The 19831-nt window shown below is 45.3% G+C and overlaps 1 protein-coding gene across 1 annotated transcript; it reads left to right on the top strand.

Annotated features, from left to right (window-relative positions):
* The first annotated feature begins 21 nt into the window (after positions 1–21).
* MEDAG (mesenteric estrogen dependent adipogenesis) lies at positions 22–17384 on the top strand. The gene is made up of 5 exons (XM_082435732.1): positions 22–536; positions 9280–9389; positions 12161–12273; positions 14043–14328; positions 16180–17384. The coding sequence occupies exons 1-5, from the start codon at positions 259–261 to the stop codon at positions 16302–16304; spliced, it is 912 nt and encodes a 303-aa protein (XP_082291858.1). The 5' UTR covers positions 22–258; the 3' UTR covers positions 16305–17384.
* The last annotated feature ends 2447 nt before the right edge of the window (positions 17385–19831 follow it).

The raw sequence follows: 19831 nt of genomic DNA, 5'->3' as shown, positions 1-19831 counted from the left end.
GCGTGCCAAGTCCTGAGATGCCGGAACGCGCCCGGAGCGTCTGGGGTCGTGCCCGAGGGCCGGGAGGGGCGCGGGGCGGATAAAAGGGCCGCGCGGCGCCGGGGCCGCTTTCTCCGCGCGGTGCCTGCAGAGCTTCGCTCCTCGCCGGCGGGCAGGCGGCCGGGCAGCACCTGAGCGGCGACCCGGGCGCGGGGCCGACCGAGTCGGGGCGCCCGGCCCCTCTCGGGGACCATCGACGGCAGGAGCGCGGGCCGGGCCATGGCGGGGTTGGAGAGCGCGCCGGCGGCCAGGCCGAGCCTGACCTCCATCTCGTCGGGGGAGCTGCGCAGCCTGTGGACGTGCGACTGCGAGCTGGCCCTGCTGCCCCTGGCCCAGCTGCTGCGCCTGCAGCCCGGCGCCTTCCAGCTGCGCGGCGACCAGCTGGTGGTCCCCGGCCCCGCGGAGCCCGCGGCCACGCGCGGGGGCTTCAACGTCTTCAGCGACGGCCACGTGCGCCTCGACGGACAGCGCTACCGCCTCAGCAGCTACATCAGGAGGTGGGTGGGCCCGCCGCCCGGTCCCCGCCGGGGCCTTCGCCCCGCTGTCCATCCCAGCTCTCTGGCCTCACTTCCTGAGATCCAGTCTGGATCCCCTCCTTCATCACACTTCCAGATTTTTCTCATTGCTAACGTCACTCGGAGGTGCAAAGCTCCCCCCACTCCTCCCCCCCCCGCCCCGCCCCGCCCCGCCCCCGGCCCTGGCTTTTTCTGCCCTTGGCACTGACATTCTGCAGCTGTCCAAGCTGCCCCGGGAGGCACCAGGGCAGGCGCCAGAGGGAGAGCAGGGTGGGGAGAGCGCGAACTGGCGGGTGATTCTTCCTTCTGGCTCCTTAACTGGATCAAATGAGCTCAAACTGGGGGCACACCCTTTGGGGATGTTTGCTAAGCAGAGACTCACACCCTGGCTTTAGACTGGGGGAAGGGAAGGGGAGAGGGTTTTCTCTTCTGTGCCCTCGGAGCTTTATCCAGTGAGGAGACCCAGGGAGAAGCATGCAGAAGTTTAAAGTTTCCCATCTTTGGCCTCAGTGAGTTTTCAAAAAATAAATCAATAAATGGTGGCTGAGAAGGGACCAAAGACCGGTGAAGTCCACCCCAGGGCCGTGTGGGCTGTCGAGTGGGCAGTTCAGTTCTGGGAAAATGGGAGGGATGAGCGTGGCTTCCAGGATCCGGGGACAGAGCTTGGGCCAAACCGAATTTGATGGAGGGTCTCAGGATGCTTAACCGTGGTGGCCAGAGTGCCTGAAGCACTTCCTAGCAGACTGGAAGCCAGCAGGGATGTAGTCTATGGGAAGGAGGCTTTGATGGGGTAAAGGAGGAGGGAGCTTCACGCTGCATTCTGCGCCTCTTGCTACCAGAGGTCACCCTGTGCCTCCAGAGGTCATGGGGGGGGGCGGGGGGTGGTGGTGCTTATATTTGTGTTGCAGAGCTGAGTGCTGGGAAGCGGGCAGTGCAGTCTCGAGGTTGGTTCAGAGGTGGGGAAGCTGGCCAGCTACTAAGATAGAAAGCCTTTGCTCCGGGGAAAGACAAGGGCCGGGGTCACCCTGTGGGTGGGATGGAGCCAAGAGGGGGAAGCAAACAAAAGGAGATGTTTAAAATACCTTCTTCAAAGCTGCTGGGGAAAACCTTGCTTTTCCACACAAAGATAGTGAGGGCTTTGAGGGCCTGAAAAACCATTCCCCAGCAAGAATTTCTCCCTTTCTTAGTGAATTGAAAATTCCAAGCCATAAGCAGGGGATGGTGGGAGGAACTGAGTTAGAAATAAGATTGGCGAAGATTTTAAAAGAAGATAACCGTTGTATTAACAGAGTATGAAAAATAAAAATGTCCAGAATTAATTGAAGCTATGGGTTAGGCTTTGACAGAGTCAGCTCTCCCAGTCTCAGCAAACAGTGCTGCAAAGCTTAAAATGGTTTTGAAGTCTGGTTGTCCAGCTCTTGCTTTGAACACTTCCTCCCCGAAGGAAAATTAAACAGCAGTGTTCCCCTGGCAGTTTAGAGTCCAGAATAAACAATGATCAGGTGACACAGATCAGGGTGCAAACAGGAATCAGCAAATACAAGGTTCTCGTTGTCTAAGCAATCGTGTGAGGGCTTTTGTACCCTGGGAGTACCAAGGCGCCCCTGAGAATAATTGGGGAGATGGAAGGAACAACCTGTCTTCCTCTCAGGGAACATACTATGCAAGCGGAGCAGCCTCTTATACCTGGGTGTACAGTCCTGAAGGACGACTGGGAGGGAACCTGGTCTGAATGGAGAGAGCCTTCTAGAAAGAGGGGGAAGACGGCTGTGGACAGCAGTGAGAGGTTTTGCTCTCATGGATCAAGAGTGGGGTGCATAGTCGGATACAGATGTCTGAAGCGGCTGCTCCTCAAATTGACACAGATTTACCCAGTTGTCTTTGGTCTGGAGATAGCATACAGCTTCCTCTCTCAAAATAGCGCTCAAAAGCAGTACTTCATTTCTTTCTTTCTCTCTTCCATCCTTCCTTCCTCTCTCTTTCTCCCTCCCTTCCTTCCTTCAATAAGCTCTAGCCAGTTTAGCTGAAGAAGAATTTTACATGGTTTCCTTTTTACCAGTCAGTTCCGGCACACTTGTAAAGATCCCAGAATCACGTGGCTCAGTGACAGCCCCTTGCATACTCTGTAGTATTTCTTTCAGGCTCTGGCCAAGTCAATGCCATTGCCCATGTGGTCCTGGACACCAGTTTTGGCCGACGTGGCATACTTCCTCGAGGTCAGGCAGTTATTGGCGAGGACGGCCAGTTTTGCTTTGCCTTCCTAGTCTATCATCTTCAGAGTCATCTTGTACCCCACCATGTACTTTCCACTTTTTATAACACCTTGGGGCCTAGAGTTGATGGACTCCAGTGGCTCTTTTGTCTTCTTTGTGGCCCATATTCCTGCCTTAGGTGTGGGATGGTCCCCAACCAAGAGCAGCCGCTGAGATGGCTGGAGAGTAAGAAACACAGAGTGATGATTCTTAATCATTTCGGACCATCAAGCTTTTGAGAATCGTAGGTAGACCTTCTCCCCAGAAAGGTTGAGATACACCTAATGTTGCTGACCATGTAGGTAGTTTCTGAGATGCTTGGATCCAGGTTAAGAATCCTTTCTCTTTACTTAGTTTTTTTGGTTTTTTTTTTAAATCATTCAACAAATATTTTGGTGTGGGATAAGCCCACAGCATAAGCAGGAATTCTTTTCGTGGCCTCAGAAGTGTGTGCTGTGACTTTCACAAGGCCCTTTCCCAGAGAACCCCAAGGGGCTAAGAGCTACTGACCCTGACATTCATATGATTCACTTCCTCAGAGAGTAAGAGGAGATTTCAGTGGTTCTACTTACTCTGGTTTGTTTTGTAATACTGGAATATTTTCCTAAATATGTACCTGCTAAATAAGCCTCAGGAAAACTAGGGTGGTGGGAAGGCCTAGTGATGGCACCCAGTCCTGAGAGCCTGCTTTAAAATTCTTTGTCCTCCTGTCGGGGATTTATGGCAAGATCTTTATTGCTATTTTTTTCTTTCAAGCTCAGGATTCCCACCCATGTTACAAACAAAACTTGCTCAGGGTTCCAGGTGCAAATTACCATTAACTACCACACACACACACACACACACACACACACACACACCCTTACCTTTTTTCCTAGAATGCAGCCTTGTAGTGGGATGTAATGGCAAACATTTGACAAAGAGGAGCTCTGATTCCCTGTTTTCAGTGGTCCTCCAGCATGAAAGAGGCTGCGTGGAAAAAAGAAAATAAATTTTTTTTAAAAAGAAGCTGCTTGGGTAATAAAAATAAGAACAACAATAATAATGGTGGCCACTAATGCTTACTTGAGTACCAGCAATGGGTACAAAGTATTTCACAGCTATTATCTCACAAAAGCTGACAAAGTCGGCACCATTGTCTGTTTCCCTTTTTTACAGATGAGGAAATTAGAACTCAGAGAGATTAAATAATTTCCCTGGGTGAGCTGCTGGTGGGCTGCGGGACCAGGGCCTCTCCACAGCGTTATCTAACAATACAGCCCACCCTGTCAGCAAACTGCCTCGAACCTGGAATAATTCTGGCTTCCTATAGGCCGCAGCGGCTTTCTTATAGATTTCCGGAACCTCAAATTAATAACTGGAATGACGTCAGCCAGTACGCATCTTATATAATCAGCCTAAAAGAGAAAGTAAGTCCAGTGGTTTGAAGGAAGCCACTAAAAGCAGTGCTGTGACCTGCTTCTGCCCAGGTCCGACCAGCTGTTAGCTGGGTGACAGTCACACCTACCTCGAGATCAGCTGCCTGGGGCAGGGGGCACAGGGGAGGAGAGTCAGGGTTGGATCATACTTAGAGTTTCACTGGGGAGAGGTGCTTGGGCTCTGTCTGTGGCCCAGGCCACCTCTCAGAAACATCCCCGTATGCAGAGCGGCCACCCTTGCTGTTGCCCTCAGCAAGCTCCCGACCTGTCCTCTGCTTTGGTCCCCATGTCTGAGTCTTGGATTTGATGACCTGCCCAGGACAGCAGCCCCTAAACAGGACTCATAGTGATACTGATGAAGTCATAATCTCTCACATGTCGAGCTATGATTTTTACGGGATTCAGTTCGGAGTAAGTGTGGACAAGCATGAGCGCCGGGGCCAGGCTGCCTTGGTTCGAATCCTAGTTCTGCTGCTTACTAGCTGAGTGACTTGGGAAAGTGACTTAATCTCGGTGACTCAGTCTTCTCAGCTGTAAAATGGGAATAATAATGCCAACAACCTTATAGGGTTGTTGTTCAGCATTAAAATGTATAAAGTTCTCAAAACAGTCATTGGTACCTATTAATCATGGGACAAATGTCAGCTTATGTACCTACCAAGCAACCCCAACGCCAAGTGCTTCACACACACTATTTAGTCTTTCATGGGGTACCTCTTATCAGCCAGATTTTACAGGTGAGGAAATGCATCTCAGCAAGGTTAAGAAACTTGCTGAAGTCACAGAGACAGGAATCAAACCCAAATCGGGTGATTTAGGAAAAAAGGGCACTAGCCTTTGCTGCCTTCTTCCTCAGAAGACTTGCTTTGCCCTTCCAGCTATACTCCGGTCCTTGCAAATGCCTGCCTGTGGGCCTGGATGCCGCCACTCGCAGTCTGCAAGGCTTAGCTAAACCAAGACTCCCCCCGGGGTCCCCATCTCCCTCCTGCCTCTGCCCTCCCATTGGCAGTCTGTTTGGCCTAACGGAACAATCCCTCCTCTGTTCCTGTCCCAGCTCAGTAAGTGGTTCTAGCTCCAAGCCCCTTGGCTTTGCTCCTTCTTATTTACATTACTAGGACATAGCCCTGTGGATGTCTAGCGCAGAGAACTGTGCATTCCTCTGGCATGTGTGTGTTTGAATGATTAACTCGTTTGTAAGCCTCTGAAAAACAGGGACCGTGGCTTAGACCAGTGCTTCTCAAACTTTAAATAAGCTTGCAGGTCTCCTGAGGATCTTGTGAAAATACAGATTTTCGATCAAATGCATCCAGAGAGGGACACAGGATTCTGCAGGTTTGCAAGCTCCCCTGTGATGCCAGTACTGTTGGTCCAATGATCAGACTTTAAGCAACAAGGCCTTAGATGTATATCATTTCCTATTGAAATGATACATTTTCTTAGCTGTCTCCCCAGTAGACCACATGCTTCTGGAAAGTGGGACTGTTTACTTCTTCATTTTGTGTCCCCAGTGCCCAGCACATAGTAGGTGCTCAGTAAATGTTTCTTGCACGAAGGAATGAATGAATGAACGAACATGTGTATCGTTGATTAGAGTTAGAGACATTAGCGTGATAAATCTGAAATTTTTGCTTATTTAACTAGAGTTGGGGCAGAAGAAGGAGGTGAGGGAGTGAACAGAAGGAATTTTTTAAGTGTGTAGGGAAGGCTTTGCGTAAAACTAACAAGTTAACACTAGAAAGAATGTCCCTGTAAGCTTTTGCTTAGTCACAGCAAAGGATTGTGGAAGCTGTTAGCAATTTCTGGCCCTTCTACAGAAGGACTATTCCAATATATTTCTCTTTTTATCTGCTCCTTCCTCCATACTTTAAAAAATGAACACACACACACACACACAAACACACACACACACACACACACACACACAGAGATAGGAGCCGTGTGTTTGAATTCCTGTTTGTCTTGGAGCATTCAATCATCAGGGGCCAGGGAAATTTGGAGCAGCTTTTCACATCATGCTAAAGATGATGTAAAATTTGAAGAAAACTCTGGAGAAGGGTTGGCATCTTAGAGGGTGGGTGATCTTTCAGCTACTCCTGATTTGCTAGAAGCAAAAATTCAGTGTTCTATCTTGGTCCCATCTTTCAGGTGTTGCCTTCGTTAAGCTGCTCCCTCTAGCCTTCCAAACTGAAAAGATGAGGAAAGAAATTGGAGCAAGGAAAGAGAAACCCTTACTCACTTATTTTTCAGATATTCATATAGTCCTCCTTTGCTGGTAACTCAAATGAACACAGCCCTGGTTGTGTGTCAGAAGCTTACAGAACTTCACCCTAAGGCCAGCGGAGTTGGCCAGAATTAAAGACACTAATAATGTTTGTTGAGCATCTACTATGGGCCCAAGTACGTATGTCTATGTTACTGGCACTGCATCACATCATCAAATGGAAGGCAATACTGTTATATCCCTTTTACAGATGAGGGAATGGGTTCAGATGGGTTAAGTAACTCACTGAAGGTCATAATGAGTTGTGGCTCTGGGACTGAGTTCACACAGCCAGTCAATTAGAACGTGAATTAAATCTTCTTATTTCGAATCACTATGCTTTCCATCACATTGTTCTGCCTTTCAATCTTTGGATTAAAGCCAGGCGTAGAAAGTTCCAGCCTAGCAGCATTTTGGGGCCAGGATAAAAGCAATGAAGAAATGAGGGTTTAAAGGAACTATCTTAAACTGTTTGCTTCTCATCCCTAATGATAACTTCAGCGAATAGAATAAATATCCAGGACACAGAAGCAATATTTGCATGAGTAATTCATAAATATGCATGATTGAAGATGAGATAACTAGTCCCTAAGGTCGGCTCGTCAGGCTCATCTTAAAACAAAACTGGTGGTTGAATGTCAGGTACTTAAAGACCTGTGAGATTTAGCAACTAGGTCCTCAATCTTTGTATTTTAGTGACTTACATATCCAAATTTCATACCAGTGAATTCCAAAGGGATGCTCACATGTACTTATTCCACTGCAGTTTTGAGGTGTTTAAACCAGGTCCTTGGCAGCTGAACAGATGGATGGCGGAGGGGTGGGGCGCACAGGGGGCCCCTGTACTGCCGCCCTGCTACGCCATCCCCACTTCCTGGGCCCTGAGCTCCTCAGATGTGCAAGGCACGTGTCAGCACACCATCCGGTGCTTAGTGAATGCTGCTGAATGAATGAATGAATGAATGAGAGTGAATGAACCCAGCAAATCGCGGTTCCCTTTCTCCTTCCTTCTCCTTCGCTTCCTTTCTCCAGTACCTTTCGGCAGTTGGTCAGTTGGGACAAAGAAGAACAGGAAAATTCTCCCTCTGCTGATGTGGGACACAGTGCCACTCTCGCCAGGTGCCCCTTTACCCCATCCTCACTGCGCACTGTTCTGCCCAGAGGAGGATGGGGGTAGGGGAGGCACGGAGGGAGAACCATAGGAAATTCCTGGTCTGCGGCTGCATTATCATACCCAGTCCATTCCTCTGCTAACCCCCTTCTCCATTCCCACCCTCCTCTCCCCTCGTGCCCACACCCCTGAACGGCGACACCTGCACGCGCTCTCCTTCCCTGGGTGCACCAGCCTGTGTCCCCCTCCCCACCGCAGGGCCAGCCCCCTGACCACCCCCGTGCCCAGGGTTGGGAGATGGACGCTACATTAAAAGCCTGGTGAAATAGAAGGCAGGAAGCATTTTAGATGCTCCATCGGGGGTCAGGTTTTAAAAGCTCTCAAAATCAGATCTGACAATCCAGGAAAAAAAGATAATGACACAGATTTCTAAGAAACCAAGCTGGAGGCAGACAGTGGAAGCTGTGTTTTCCTGACTTGGGGGTGGATATTCTCCCACTGCGCTTGACCCAGGCCTGGCTCCTCGTCTCGTGCTCCGGCCCCTCTAAGTGGACTGTGGGAAGAGGACCATGGGGAGGGAGGCTGAGGGGACATTGCGGCCAGAGCTCTCCGCCTCGGGCGCTCCCCAGGGCTGTGATTTTCATGTCAGGCTCTGGAAGGACAAGAAGCCAGAAAGAAACGGGGGGAGCCGTCTCTGCCGGGGACTAGATGTCAGAAGCCGACATGCGGCCCTTTAGCAAAAGCAGCGCATTCAGTCCGTGCAGACCTTGCAGTAGTGCCTGCCAGTGGGGAAGCCGCTGTGTCTTGAAGAGGGACCGAGGTATCCGCATCCCCCAGCATGCTGGGTGCCACTCAGCCTGCCCGTGTCCACGCCGCTTCTGAGCTTGGGTTTGGTTAGAAAATTAGCCCTCTTCTTGAAGGAAGCCAATTTGCACTTGCATCTGTCTTTTTAAAAATCAACAATGCAGGTAGAGACACGGAAAGGCTGCTTGGAAAATGTGCAGAGTAGGGAGAGAAAGCTGACCTATTGGAGGACAGAGTCAAAAAGCAAAAAGATCTTCCTGGGCTGGAATAATGAACTAAAACCAAGGAGGCTAAATGTAATAGGGCCCTGGGCAGAAATCCAACATTAGTTTTGTTTTTTGTTTTTTTTAAATTGCACAAGCTCACGATCAGGGAGATGTGAATTGGTTCATATGAATATTGGTTGACTGTCTAATCAATGGAGCGATCTGGGTTTATCCTGGGATTAGAGAAGGAAAGGAAAATTTCAGACCCACCAGTTAGGATACTACACTGGAGAAGACCCAAAAATTCCACTTATTGAGTGTAATTCATTCTCAACCCAGAGAGACATAGGGCTCCGGTAGCTTCAGATAAACGCTTACAGCCCAAAGATAGATGGTACGAGTCATCATCTGGTACAGGCTGCCCTTGAGAGCCAGGTGCTGGTGCCAGGCGCCCCCAGGACCAGGGCCACCTTTAGTTTGCATGTTGATCTGTCAGCTGATCAGGGGAGGGGATTTATTTATTTGGTACAAGATATGGTTGCCTCCCGAAGGACACTTTAGGGGACTTCCCTCAGAGGGTCTGAGGATGTAGTAGGCACCTGTCCAGTACGTCCCCTTCCTGACCTCGATGGGAAGGTACATCGCACTTGTAATCATCTCTTCTTTTTTCATAGATATGTGGAACTGACCAACTACTGCGATTATAAAGACTACCGGGAAACTATATTGAGCAAACCAATGCTATTCTTTATTAATGTACAGACCAAAAAGGACTCCTCGAAAGGTAGGTATGTAAATGTTCGGGTTTGGTTCTGCCTTGCTGGGCTGTGGACTGTAGCCTGCTGATGAGGTAGAAGTTGGGAGTGGAGAAAGCAGGGCGGATGTCAGCTTGTGCAAGGCTGGAAGCCTGGTGTGTGAGGCCATCAGCACAGCACAAGCCTGCAGAGCAAACCTCTAAGTGATCCTACGGCAGGAGCCATCTGTCTCTGAGTCTTCCTTCATACTTCCTGTCCAAGCAGGAAGTGATCTCTGAGCCTGCAGGGGTTGCAAAAATGACCAGAGTGATGAAGATGATGATATATAATATTGCCTACCACGTATCAAGCACTTCTGTGAGGCATGTGCTAATGTCAGTAATTGGCCAACAGCCCGGTAGGGCATATCATCCAAAGGAGAACATTTTTGAGCATGAAAGCAGGAACTGTAATAAGTATGCTGGGATAAAGGTATAAGCTAGAACTGACTCAGGCATAACTAGGATGCCTGGCCATCCTGCCTATGCGGTACTTATCCCATCCCCATTTTCTAGATGAGAAAACTAAGATAAAGAAAATAAACGCTTATGTGGATGCTTTTATGTTTCATGCTCTGGCCTTTGAATTTCAATTTTAGAGATATCTCTTTATTGTTTCTTCCAGGAAATCAGACTGATAACAACTATATTAACTCAAGTTCCAATATGAAAATATCTCAATTTTCCCTTCTTCCTCCCGCTCAGAGTGATACATGGGGAAAGTCATGGGCATAAGTTCTGTAATAGCGGTAGAATTTCTTACACTTACTTCTAAATAATGTTCTTAAAATGAGACCAAGAGAGTAAGAATTGATCTACAGATTCCAAATAGACTTCCTCAAACATGCCCTTCCTCATTCAGATTCGTGGACCTGATTCTCTGCTCGTCTCATTCAGAGTCATTCAGATTCCCTTCTCACTTCATAATTCAAAGTCACAATGTCCTTCTTGGCAGGAGGGGCCGGGAACAGATCACACTGTAACAAGCAATGCTCATTAGAGCATCTGAGCCCCTGGTGTTATTTGGCTTGCTGGTGACCAGAAAGCCGAGAATTCTCTAAGAATGTAATGCACAGATGTATCCAGTATACCTCCCGCATTGATCTCTCAGGAGGATTCTTAAGAAAGAATAAGAGACCTCTCCATTTTAACATTTTAATGAACATACAGGGAGTGGTATAAGGAAATATTTGTGGTGGCCTCGAAAAGATTCACAGTTATATAACGCTTGTGGAAGGAGGTAGAGAAACCCAGTCCTCATTGGCTGTGAGGAAAGCCATGAAATGAAGAGATTCTGTGACACAAAGCTTAAGATGGTTAAGTTTAAATTATGAAAATTGTGATTAGGGCAACATGTCCAGCCCTGCTGCTATCCTAAACTTGTACTTTTGTGCAAATTTAGAAGAAGCCACCATTAACTCAAGACAATTTACTAATCCTTCCCAGAAGTTTGTCATAATAAATGTACAAGTAGACAATGTGGAAGCAATTGGCATCCTCTAGGATTGTGCAGTGCACAACCTGCCCAACCTTCACAACGGTGGATGGAGGGTGGCGGCCTTAAGTATCTAATGAGCCCAAAGGTCTTGGTTTAGTTTATGTGAAAGTTAATTCAAGGTATCAAATAGCTGGCTTGCTTTACTTGCTTATTTATATCTTTTCTCAAAGAGGAGATAAGGTAGTTTCTATCTAAAGTGCCCCAAAAAATAATTTGGGAGAAAGGAAAACAGGGGAAGGAAAAATAAGATGGATAAGGTTAGTGCAAAGGTTAGTTCAAAATGTATTCCCCAAGGACGTAACACTTGCTATTGGTGGATCACAGGCTTGATGCTCAAAGCCAGTGTAGAATGTTCAGTTCCCCAAATCACATGATGGCTGGTCCATGGCCTTTAAACAAAGGGTGGCATTCTATGTTATGGGTCTCCCTAGAAAAAGTGCTTGAGTAATGAAGGGCATGGAGCTTGATTCCGGGGGCTGGAAAAGTTAGGAGGTTGTTGGTTCGCAGTATTTAAAATTTCCTAGGGAGTAAACGACCACCCCTTTGCTTAGATTAGATAGAACTGGACAGAATTGGATTTAAACCAAACCAAACCGATCAAATAAACAACAAAAAACAACTGCCAGGACATAGACGTGGCATTATTTAAACAATGGGAGGGACATTTCCGCTGGGCTTGTGCTGGGCTGGGGCGTGGAGGAGAAGCAATCTCAGATTGCCTTGGTCCTTAGAACTCTAGACTAGCCCTTTGCAGACTGAAAGCCAGGTCTCTGGGGGAGGACAGGGAACGATGAGGGAAGGGGAAGGCAGGGGGCAGCGTCCTCCCCTGGACTGATTTTCTGCTTTGCAAGTGAGGAAATGTGGGTGAGAGCCAAGTTGCTGTTTATCCAGTAAGGCGGTGACACGAGAACCAGCCATCTCCAGTTTTTACTTTGGCTCCCATGCTGGCTGCACACAGAGGAGACTCAGTGCTTATCTGTGATAATTATGCACTGGAACTTTCGATTTCTGAGGCAAGAGTGACAAAGTGCAGCCTGGGGGGAGCTGATTTTCTAACCTGCTTTGACAGTATCCTGGAGCTTCCTCACACCTGCAAATTTCTCGGAAACATTTCTAGAAACCTGGTTAGGCTTTGCAGTGAGGGAGCAGCGAGGGAGGTTATAAATTAATAAAATCTCCAAATATGGTGGGAATCACTGCTTTGTCAGATACTAAGAAGTACACATGCACCCTTGTTTTTTGACTTCTACTTTCTAATTTCTAGAAAGAACGTATGCGTTTCTTGTGAACACCAGGCACCCCAAGATAAGAAGACAGATAGAGCAGGGGATGGACATGGCCATTTCCTCAGTGATTGGAGAAAGCTACTGGCTTCAGGTGAGGCTGGCTTGTGTGAATCCAGGGCTACCAACACACAGAAGAGGGTCTGGGCGTTTCAGGCCAGGACTGAGTCCCTAGAGCTTAACTCTAACTTAACTGAAACCGGACACAGACCTTTTCTATTGCTTCATTATCACTACCAATAAAATGAACTTAGTTTCTAGCAACTTCTTAGAAATAGGGTAAGAATAAATATAAATTTGACCAAGCAGTTCAAGGTCTTTACACGGAATTTGATGCAAATGCAAAGATTTGTTTTAAAAAAAATAAAGGCAACTGACTGAGGGCAGACACCAAAACCAACGGGAACTATGAACCTGCAGCCTGCGAAAAGGAGACCCGAAACATAGTAAGTTAAGCAAAATGAGAAGACAGAGAAACACACAGCAGATGAAGGAGCAAGGAAGGAGCAACACACCAGACCAAACAAATGAAGAGGAAATAGGCAGTCTACCTGAAAAAGAATTCAGAGTAATGATAGTAAAGATGATCCAAAATCTTGGAAACAGAATGGAGGAAATACAAGAAACGTTTAACAAGGATCTAGAAGAACTAAAGAGCAAACAAACAATGATGAACAACACAATAAATGAAATTTAAAATTCTCTAGAAGGAATCAGTAGCAGAATAACTGAGGCAGAAGAACGGATAAGTGACCTGGAAGATAAATAGTGGAAATAACTACTGCAGAGCAGAATAAAGAAAAAAGAATGAAAAGAATTGAGGACAGTCTCAGAGACCTCTGGGACAACATTAAATGCACCAACATTCGAATTATAGGGGTCCCAGAAGAAGAAGAGAAAAAGAAAGGGACTGAGAAAATATTTGAAGAGATTATAGTTGAAAACTTCCCTAATATGGGAAAGGAAATAGTCAAGTCCAGGAAGTGCAGAGAGTCCCATACAGGATAAATCCAAGGAGAAACACTCCAAGACACATATAAATCAAACTATCAAAAATTAAATACAAAGAAAAAATATTAAAAGCAGCAAGGGAAAAACAACAAATAACATACAAGGGAATCCCCATAAGGTTAATAGTTGAAAGTCAGAAAGAGAAAACAAATACAGTATGCTAACACATATATATGGGATCTAAAAAAAAAAAAAAAAGGTTCTGAAGAACCTAGGAGCAGGACAGGAATAAAGACGCAGATGTAGAGAACGGACTTGAGGACACGGGGAGGGGGAAGGGTAAGCTGGGACGAAGTGAGAGAGTGGCTTGGACATATATACACTACCAAATGTAAAATGGATAGCTAGTGGGAAGCAGCCGCATAGCACAGGGAGATCAGCTCGGTGCTTTGTGACCCCTTAGAAGGGTGGGATAGGGAGGATGGGAGGGAGACGCAAGACGGAGGAGATATGGGGATGTATGTATATGTATAGCTGATTCACTTTGTTATAAAGCAGAAACTAACACACCATTGTAAAGCAATTATACTCCAATAAAAATGTAAAATAAATAAATAAAAGATAAAGGCAACTGTTTAAAAATATGTCAGAAAATGTATACATATAGCTGACTCAGTTCGTTGTGCAGCAGAAACTAACACAACACTGTAAAGCAACTATACCCCAATTTAAAAAAATCTATACCTTCTTGTTTGGAAAAAAAATATGTCAGAAAGAAAGAGAAATAAGAGTTGTGATATTTTGGACATTTGGACATTTGTTAATTCTATAATGTAATTCTATGATATAAGTCTGTAATACAACATTATCGTTATATCCATGAAATTAATTAAATGCTTCTTTCTCTTTCAGTTTGATTTTCAAGAGGCAGTTAAGAATTTTTTCCCTCCAGGAAACAAGCTGGTTAATGGAGAAGATTTGAGCTTTGCGTATGAATTCAAAGCTGATGCGTTATTTGATTTCTTCTATTGGTTTGGGCTCAGCAATTCCACTGTAAAAGTGAATGGAAAAGTTCTGAATTTGTCAAGTACAAGTCCAGAAAAGAAGGAGACCATTAAATTATTTCTGGAAAAAATGAGTGAACCTTTAATCCGAAGGAGCAGTTTCTCTGACCGAAAATTCAGTGTAACTTCCAGAGGTATGTTAAAAATTCTCAAGTACCCGAGGAACGTAGTTAAATTAAAGGGTAGAATAATATCATGGGGGAGGAGAATCAATTAATGAAAAAGGTGAGACGTCTTGGTAAAGGGGAAATATAATATCACATATTTCAGAAACTAGGAAGTGAGAAACATTTACCACCAAAAAGAAATATAGTAAACCAACACAACATTGTAAATCAATTACACTTCAATAAAAATTAAAAAAAAAAAAAGAAAAGAAATATAGTGACTTTTCCTTTTAGGCTCCTTAAAGTTTTCTGACATAGCAGTTTTACAGTGCAGCATACCCAGAAAATAATTTTAAAATATATTATTAACGTAAATACGTGTAAATACTCATTGAAATATTATTAACAAGAATTTAACTATAGAAGAATGATGCTTTCCTGATGTGCATATTCAGGGCAACACAATGTTAAGGAAAAGTGTTGGCTGAGGGGGGAGACACATGGTGAAGATATCCATCTTTATAAATATTTGGAAGGGCTCTCCAGAGTTTCTAAGACCACAAAAGAGGATCTCTTGAGACTGCTTCACTTCACAGACCGCAGGTCACATCTGGTGCGTTCTAGATTTTATATCCAGGGCCTCCTCCCCAGGACTTGGGGAGAGTTTTCAGTCTGATGTGGCTAAGGCAGTGATATCAGTCAAGTCTCATCTGGACCTGTCTTCTGCTTAGCCTGCTCTCTCTCCCAGGCTAGTCTGTGCTGGAAGGCAACTTCCTTGAACCAGGACTTTTGCTGCTCATTGCAAACAAACAAACAAAGAAAAACAAGCAAACGACAACAACAAAACACCAGTCTCTACGAACCTGTCGTTTTCAAAAAGTTAAAAAAAAAAAAAATACAGAGGCTTCGTTAGTTGCATTTAATGACAGTTGCTTTCTTCCAATGTTTCTAGCAAAAATGCTTACTCCTAGCTATTTCTTATCCTGGAAAGTAGCTTCCTTCTGTCTCTCTCTGTCTCTGTCTCTCCCTCCTTCCCTCCCTCCCTCCTGCCTTTCCCCCTCCTCCTCCTCCTTCTCTCTCCCTCTTTGTTGCTTTGCTTTCTCTGTCTGGGTGCTTCTTACAAAGATGCCTTTGTGCTCTGCTCCATTGCTGCCATGGTTGGGGGAGGGGAAGTTATATGCTCATCCTTTTGGGGGAGGATTACCTTGCCTGGTTGTGGCCATCCCAGATGCCAGGTCCTTCCTGGGACACCCTCCAGCCCACCCACTGGCCACAGCAGCCTGAGCAGGGTTTTTCTGTTTCACCGTCGCTCACCCGCTGTCCTTTAGGCTGCCCCGATGTTCACTGGCATCCTGGGGAGACCGAGGGGCATGTGAAGTTGGGCGGTGCTTCCTTGCAAGTTTACCCTGAGCTGGCCCTGGGGCCACTTCTACTTCAGAGCAGTGGGGAAGGATTCTTCAGGGCCCACCTGAGTCGTCATTATGCACCGCAGATGACCCAACCACCACGCACCAGCCACTCGGCAGGCAGCTGCACCGGCTCAGCCCTGGTGATCACTTAGCCCGGCTTCATCTCCTTCTCAAAAACAGACCTGTGTCCTAGGCATCTTTTCCCCACCTGTGGGCCTTTTGTCATCACGTGAGAAAGGGTACCTGTAACTCCAGCCCATGGAGCGGCAAGTGACAATGCACATCCTCCTGGTGAACAGAAAGCAACACGTTTCTGTCAGGTTTTTCTGAGTTTTTCTGAGGAAGCCAGGATTCTCTATTCATTATTGAAATGGTTACGTTGGATGCTGCATGGGCTTTAGGTACTGTTGGATTTTGGTTTTGGTTTTCCAGAGACGGTAATAATGCAAGCCCTGTTTCCTTTTCTCAGGTTCACTAGATGAAGTTTTTAACTGCAATCTGTCACCCAGATCATCTCTGATGGAGCCTCTTTTGGCAGAATTACCATTTCCATGTGTTCTGGAATCTGAAGAGACACCCAACCCATTTATCTGATTGGATTGGACATTTTGCGGCTCCTCCTATACCCCAGGCCTGTGCCAGAACCGAAGGCTGAGGGGATCCAAGAGAGATGGGAGGTGGGTACCTCTGCCCTGTGCTCCTACAGAGACCCCTCCTTTCCATTTTTGTGGGTGATGCCTTGGCAGGACTGATGCAGCTGTCTTCAGGATGGGAGGGCTTTGGCCCCATGGCCTGGGAGGTTCCTCTCCTTTTAACACTTCTCCAAAGAGTCGGAGGGAGTGGCAGGGTCCGGCCACCCTGAATATTTTGCTTATACCATGGCGTCCTGGGAGCTCCCTGGGCAGCCTTTGTGGGAACCATCTGACCTGGGTTTTGCCCTGTGATGCTTCGTAAATCTGGGTTTAGCCCTCTGCTTGTCTGAACCCAAACCCAGCAAGCTTGGGGTTAGCAGTGCCGTTCTCTTGCAAACCTTGCTGAGCAAAAAGCCCAGGACGTCTTTCATCGGAAGGCAAGTATGTTTTTCATCCTGCCCATAGGATGAAACCTTAGGAGAAACATTCACGGTGAGGCTCGCGGGAGGATTGGCCAGGTTGATAAGGCGGTAACCCTGCCACCCGCTGCCTGAAATTTGAACTCCCTTGACCTCCCTCTTAACAAAGTGGCCCGTGTAGAAAGAGGCCAGGTGATGTGATACCAAACATGACAGGAGAAGGATAATGTATGCGGCATTGTCCTCTCTATTAAAAGCACATTATGTCAGTTGGGTATTTCATAAGCTTTTAGCAATCCTAACACTAAAAGCAAAATAGAAGAAAGCTATACCATTACCATAATACATTGTTACACCAATACATTTTCCATCTCACAGCTACAGTGGAGTTCTTCAAAAAGAAAAAAAAAAAATCATCCTATTTACATCCTAAAACCCTGCATGAATGAGTTGCTACACAGGCTTATAATGAGAAAGATTTCTGGGTCCTGAGTATAATTTTTCTGTCCTTTTAAAAAATATTCTTGTATTATACATTATGATAGCACTACTGATTGTCCTTTCATTTATATTTGAAATGGTATGTACTATATTTGTGCAATTAAATTTTTCTTTAACATTCAGCATCGAATTGAGTAAATTTGTGACCAAGTATGTGTGATCTTTCCGTCACGCTCTGCAGGTGGTATGTTGGCCTTGTAACTTACTTGCAGTAAGAATTGTGGTTTTACAGCTACTTTATCAAGAAGAGCCTTCTTTGAAGAATAGGTCTATGCAGTATTTGGAGAAAAAAAATTGATACTGATGTTTCAGAAAAGGGGAATGTTCCTTAATAACAGAAGATGATAAACATTTGTTATTCAAACTCGGTGCAAAATGAAGAGAACAAAAAAATAAGTTATACACCAGAACAAACAAACCTTAGGTGAATATCAAATAGTATATGCTTCCCAAAGGAAATAGAAACTCTATTCACAAAAATTGACAAAGTCCATTTTTTGAAAATAGTTGAATTCAGGAAAACCATTGGTAATCGCTGCAGGAATGGACTAAAGATCTGGAAGTTTTCTTTTTTTAAAAATTTATTATTTTATTTATTTATTATTTTTGGCTGCGTTGGGTCTTTGTTGCTGCCCTTGGGCTTTCTCTAGTTGCGGCAAGCGGGGTCTACTGTTCGTTGCTATGCGCGGGCTTCTCATTGCAGTGGCTTCTCTTGTTGCGGAGCACGGGCTCTAGGCATGTGGGCTTCAGTAGTTGTGGCTCATGGGCTCTAGAGCGCAGGCTCAGTAGTTGTGGTGCAAGGGCTTAGTTGCTCCGCAGCATGTGAGATCTTCCTGGACCAGGGCTGAAACCCGTGTCCCCTGCATTGGCAGGCGGATTCTTAACCACTGCGCCACCAGGGAAGCCCCTGGAAGGTTTCTTTTATCGTTAAAAATTGTTTTCAGTCAACTCAGAGCCAAATGCATTTACTCAATTTGATACTCACTTACCAAAGTTTTATGACTGCCTCTAAGGAAATATACACTGTGCTAATGTATATTTCATTAGCAAATGTCACAAAGAATTGATACTGGGAAATCTATAAAATGGGTGAAAAGTCTATTGGGACAGATCTTCCTGGGTAAAAGAGACCTCAATCTGGATGTATATTTGCCCTAATTCAGACATCTTCAACAGTTTAAGATCAGTAGAAATGTATAGGACAAGAATGGCCTAAGCAATCATTCATTCCATTCATTCATTCATTTATCACATATGATTGAGTGCCTACTGTATGCAGTGCACTGGAGCTGGTATATAAAGTTGCCTAAAACATGGCCCTTGCTCTCAAGGAACATCCAGTCTTGTAAAAGACAGGTATACAGCTAGTAAGAACAATAAAATCAGTGCTACGGGAGAGATTCAAAAAGGAAAGCGTCGAAAACGCTTATGATCCAGTTTTGGAGATAAAATTAATAACGTGTAACTGTAAAATTTAGTTTTAAAAGAAACATGTAAGGATCAATTTATCCAAGCAACTGATTTACTGAAGCTCTCAGTGAAAGAGTCACCTTGGAAACTATTAATTTTTTCCAACAAGAATGCAATCCGGACATTATCTACAGAATAAGGGAGTTTTTCTCTTACTACCTCATGGTTAGGGTTTGATTTTTGGCCAAAGGAAAACATTGTCCAACTTGATTGCCTACCTTAATTATCAGCTCGAATGTCTTCTTACTGTTTCAAATACCCAGTCTATCTTCAAAGAGCAAAGTTATACCCCGATTTAAGAAATTCAAAAGAATGTGCATCAGTGTTTGAAGGGAGTTTCTAAAGAATTTCAAAGATGCTTTAAGCAATGGCAGTGTCATTATAATAAATGATTACTTTGAAGAAGAGAACATTCATTTGGATGGCTAACTGCTGGTCTAACAGATTTAAAATGAGTGTTCACACTTGATACTCACGGCTTGAATAAACTTGAGAGAACCAATATTGCAAGTCATTAGTAATTGTTCTTAAGGGTTCAGAGAAGAGAAAAACACAAGAATCAGAGACAGCAGAGATGGCCCAGGAAGGAGGTGACATTTATATACGATTGATGAGGTTTTGATAGAATCAAAGGTCTGAACTTGCTGTTATGGCTTCATTTGGATAAAATGTGAGTTTGGTGAGTGGCAAGTTAGAAGCAGAGCTTAGAATTTACCCTGTTAAACTGGACTGTCCTAATAAAATAGAGACCATTATAAAATTTTCTTTTCTGGATTTTTCAATAAAAACATAGCAATCATTCTTGGACGGCTTAAACACAACCCCTCTTAGTGGCAGATATCAACCAGGTGACCTCAGGAAGACCTGGATCTCTGATGGTTATTTTAAGTGTCAGTTTGGCTGGGCCACGGTGTCCAGATGTGTCGACAAACATTATTCTTGATGTTTCTATGAGGGTGTTTTGGATGAGGCTAACATTTAAATCAGTGGACTTTAAGTAAAGCAGATTGCCCTCCACAATGTGAATGGGCCTCTCCCAGCAGCTGAAGGCCTGAATAGAACAAAAGGCTGACCTCCCCTGAGCAAGACGAAATTTTGC

The sequence above is a fragment of the Balaenoptera physalus genome (genome assembly GCF_965194825.1).
Source record: "Balaenoptera physalus genome assembly, chromosome: 18".
Taxonomy (NCBI): domain Eukaryota; kingdom Metazoa; phylum Chordata; class Mammalia; order Artiodactyla; family Balaenopteridae; genus Balaenoptera; species Balaenoptera physalus.
Note: the sequence above shows the minus strand (reverse complement) of the source record. Positions and strands in the feature narration are given on the sequence as shown.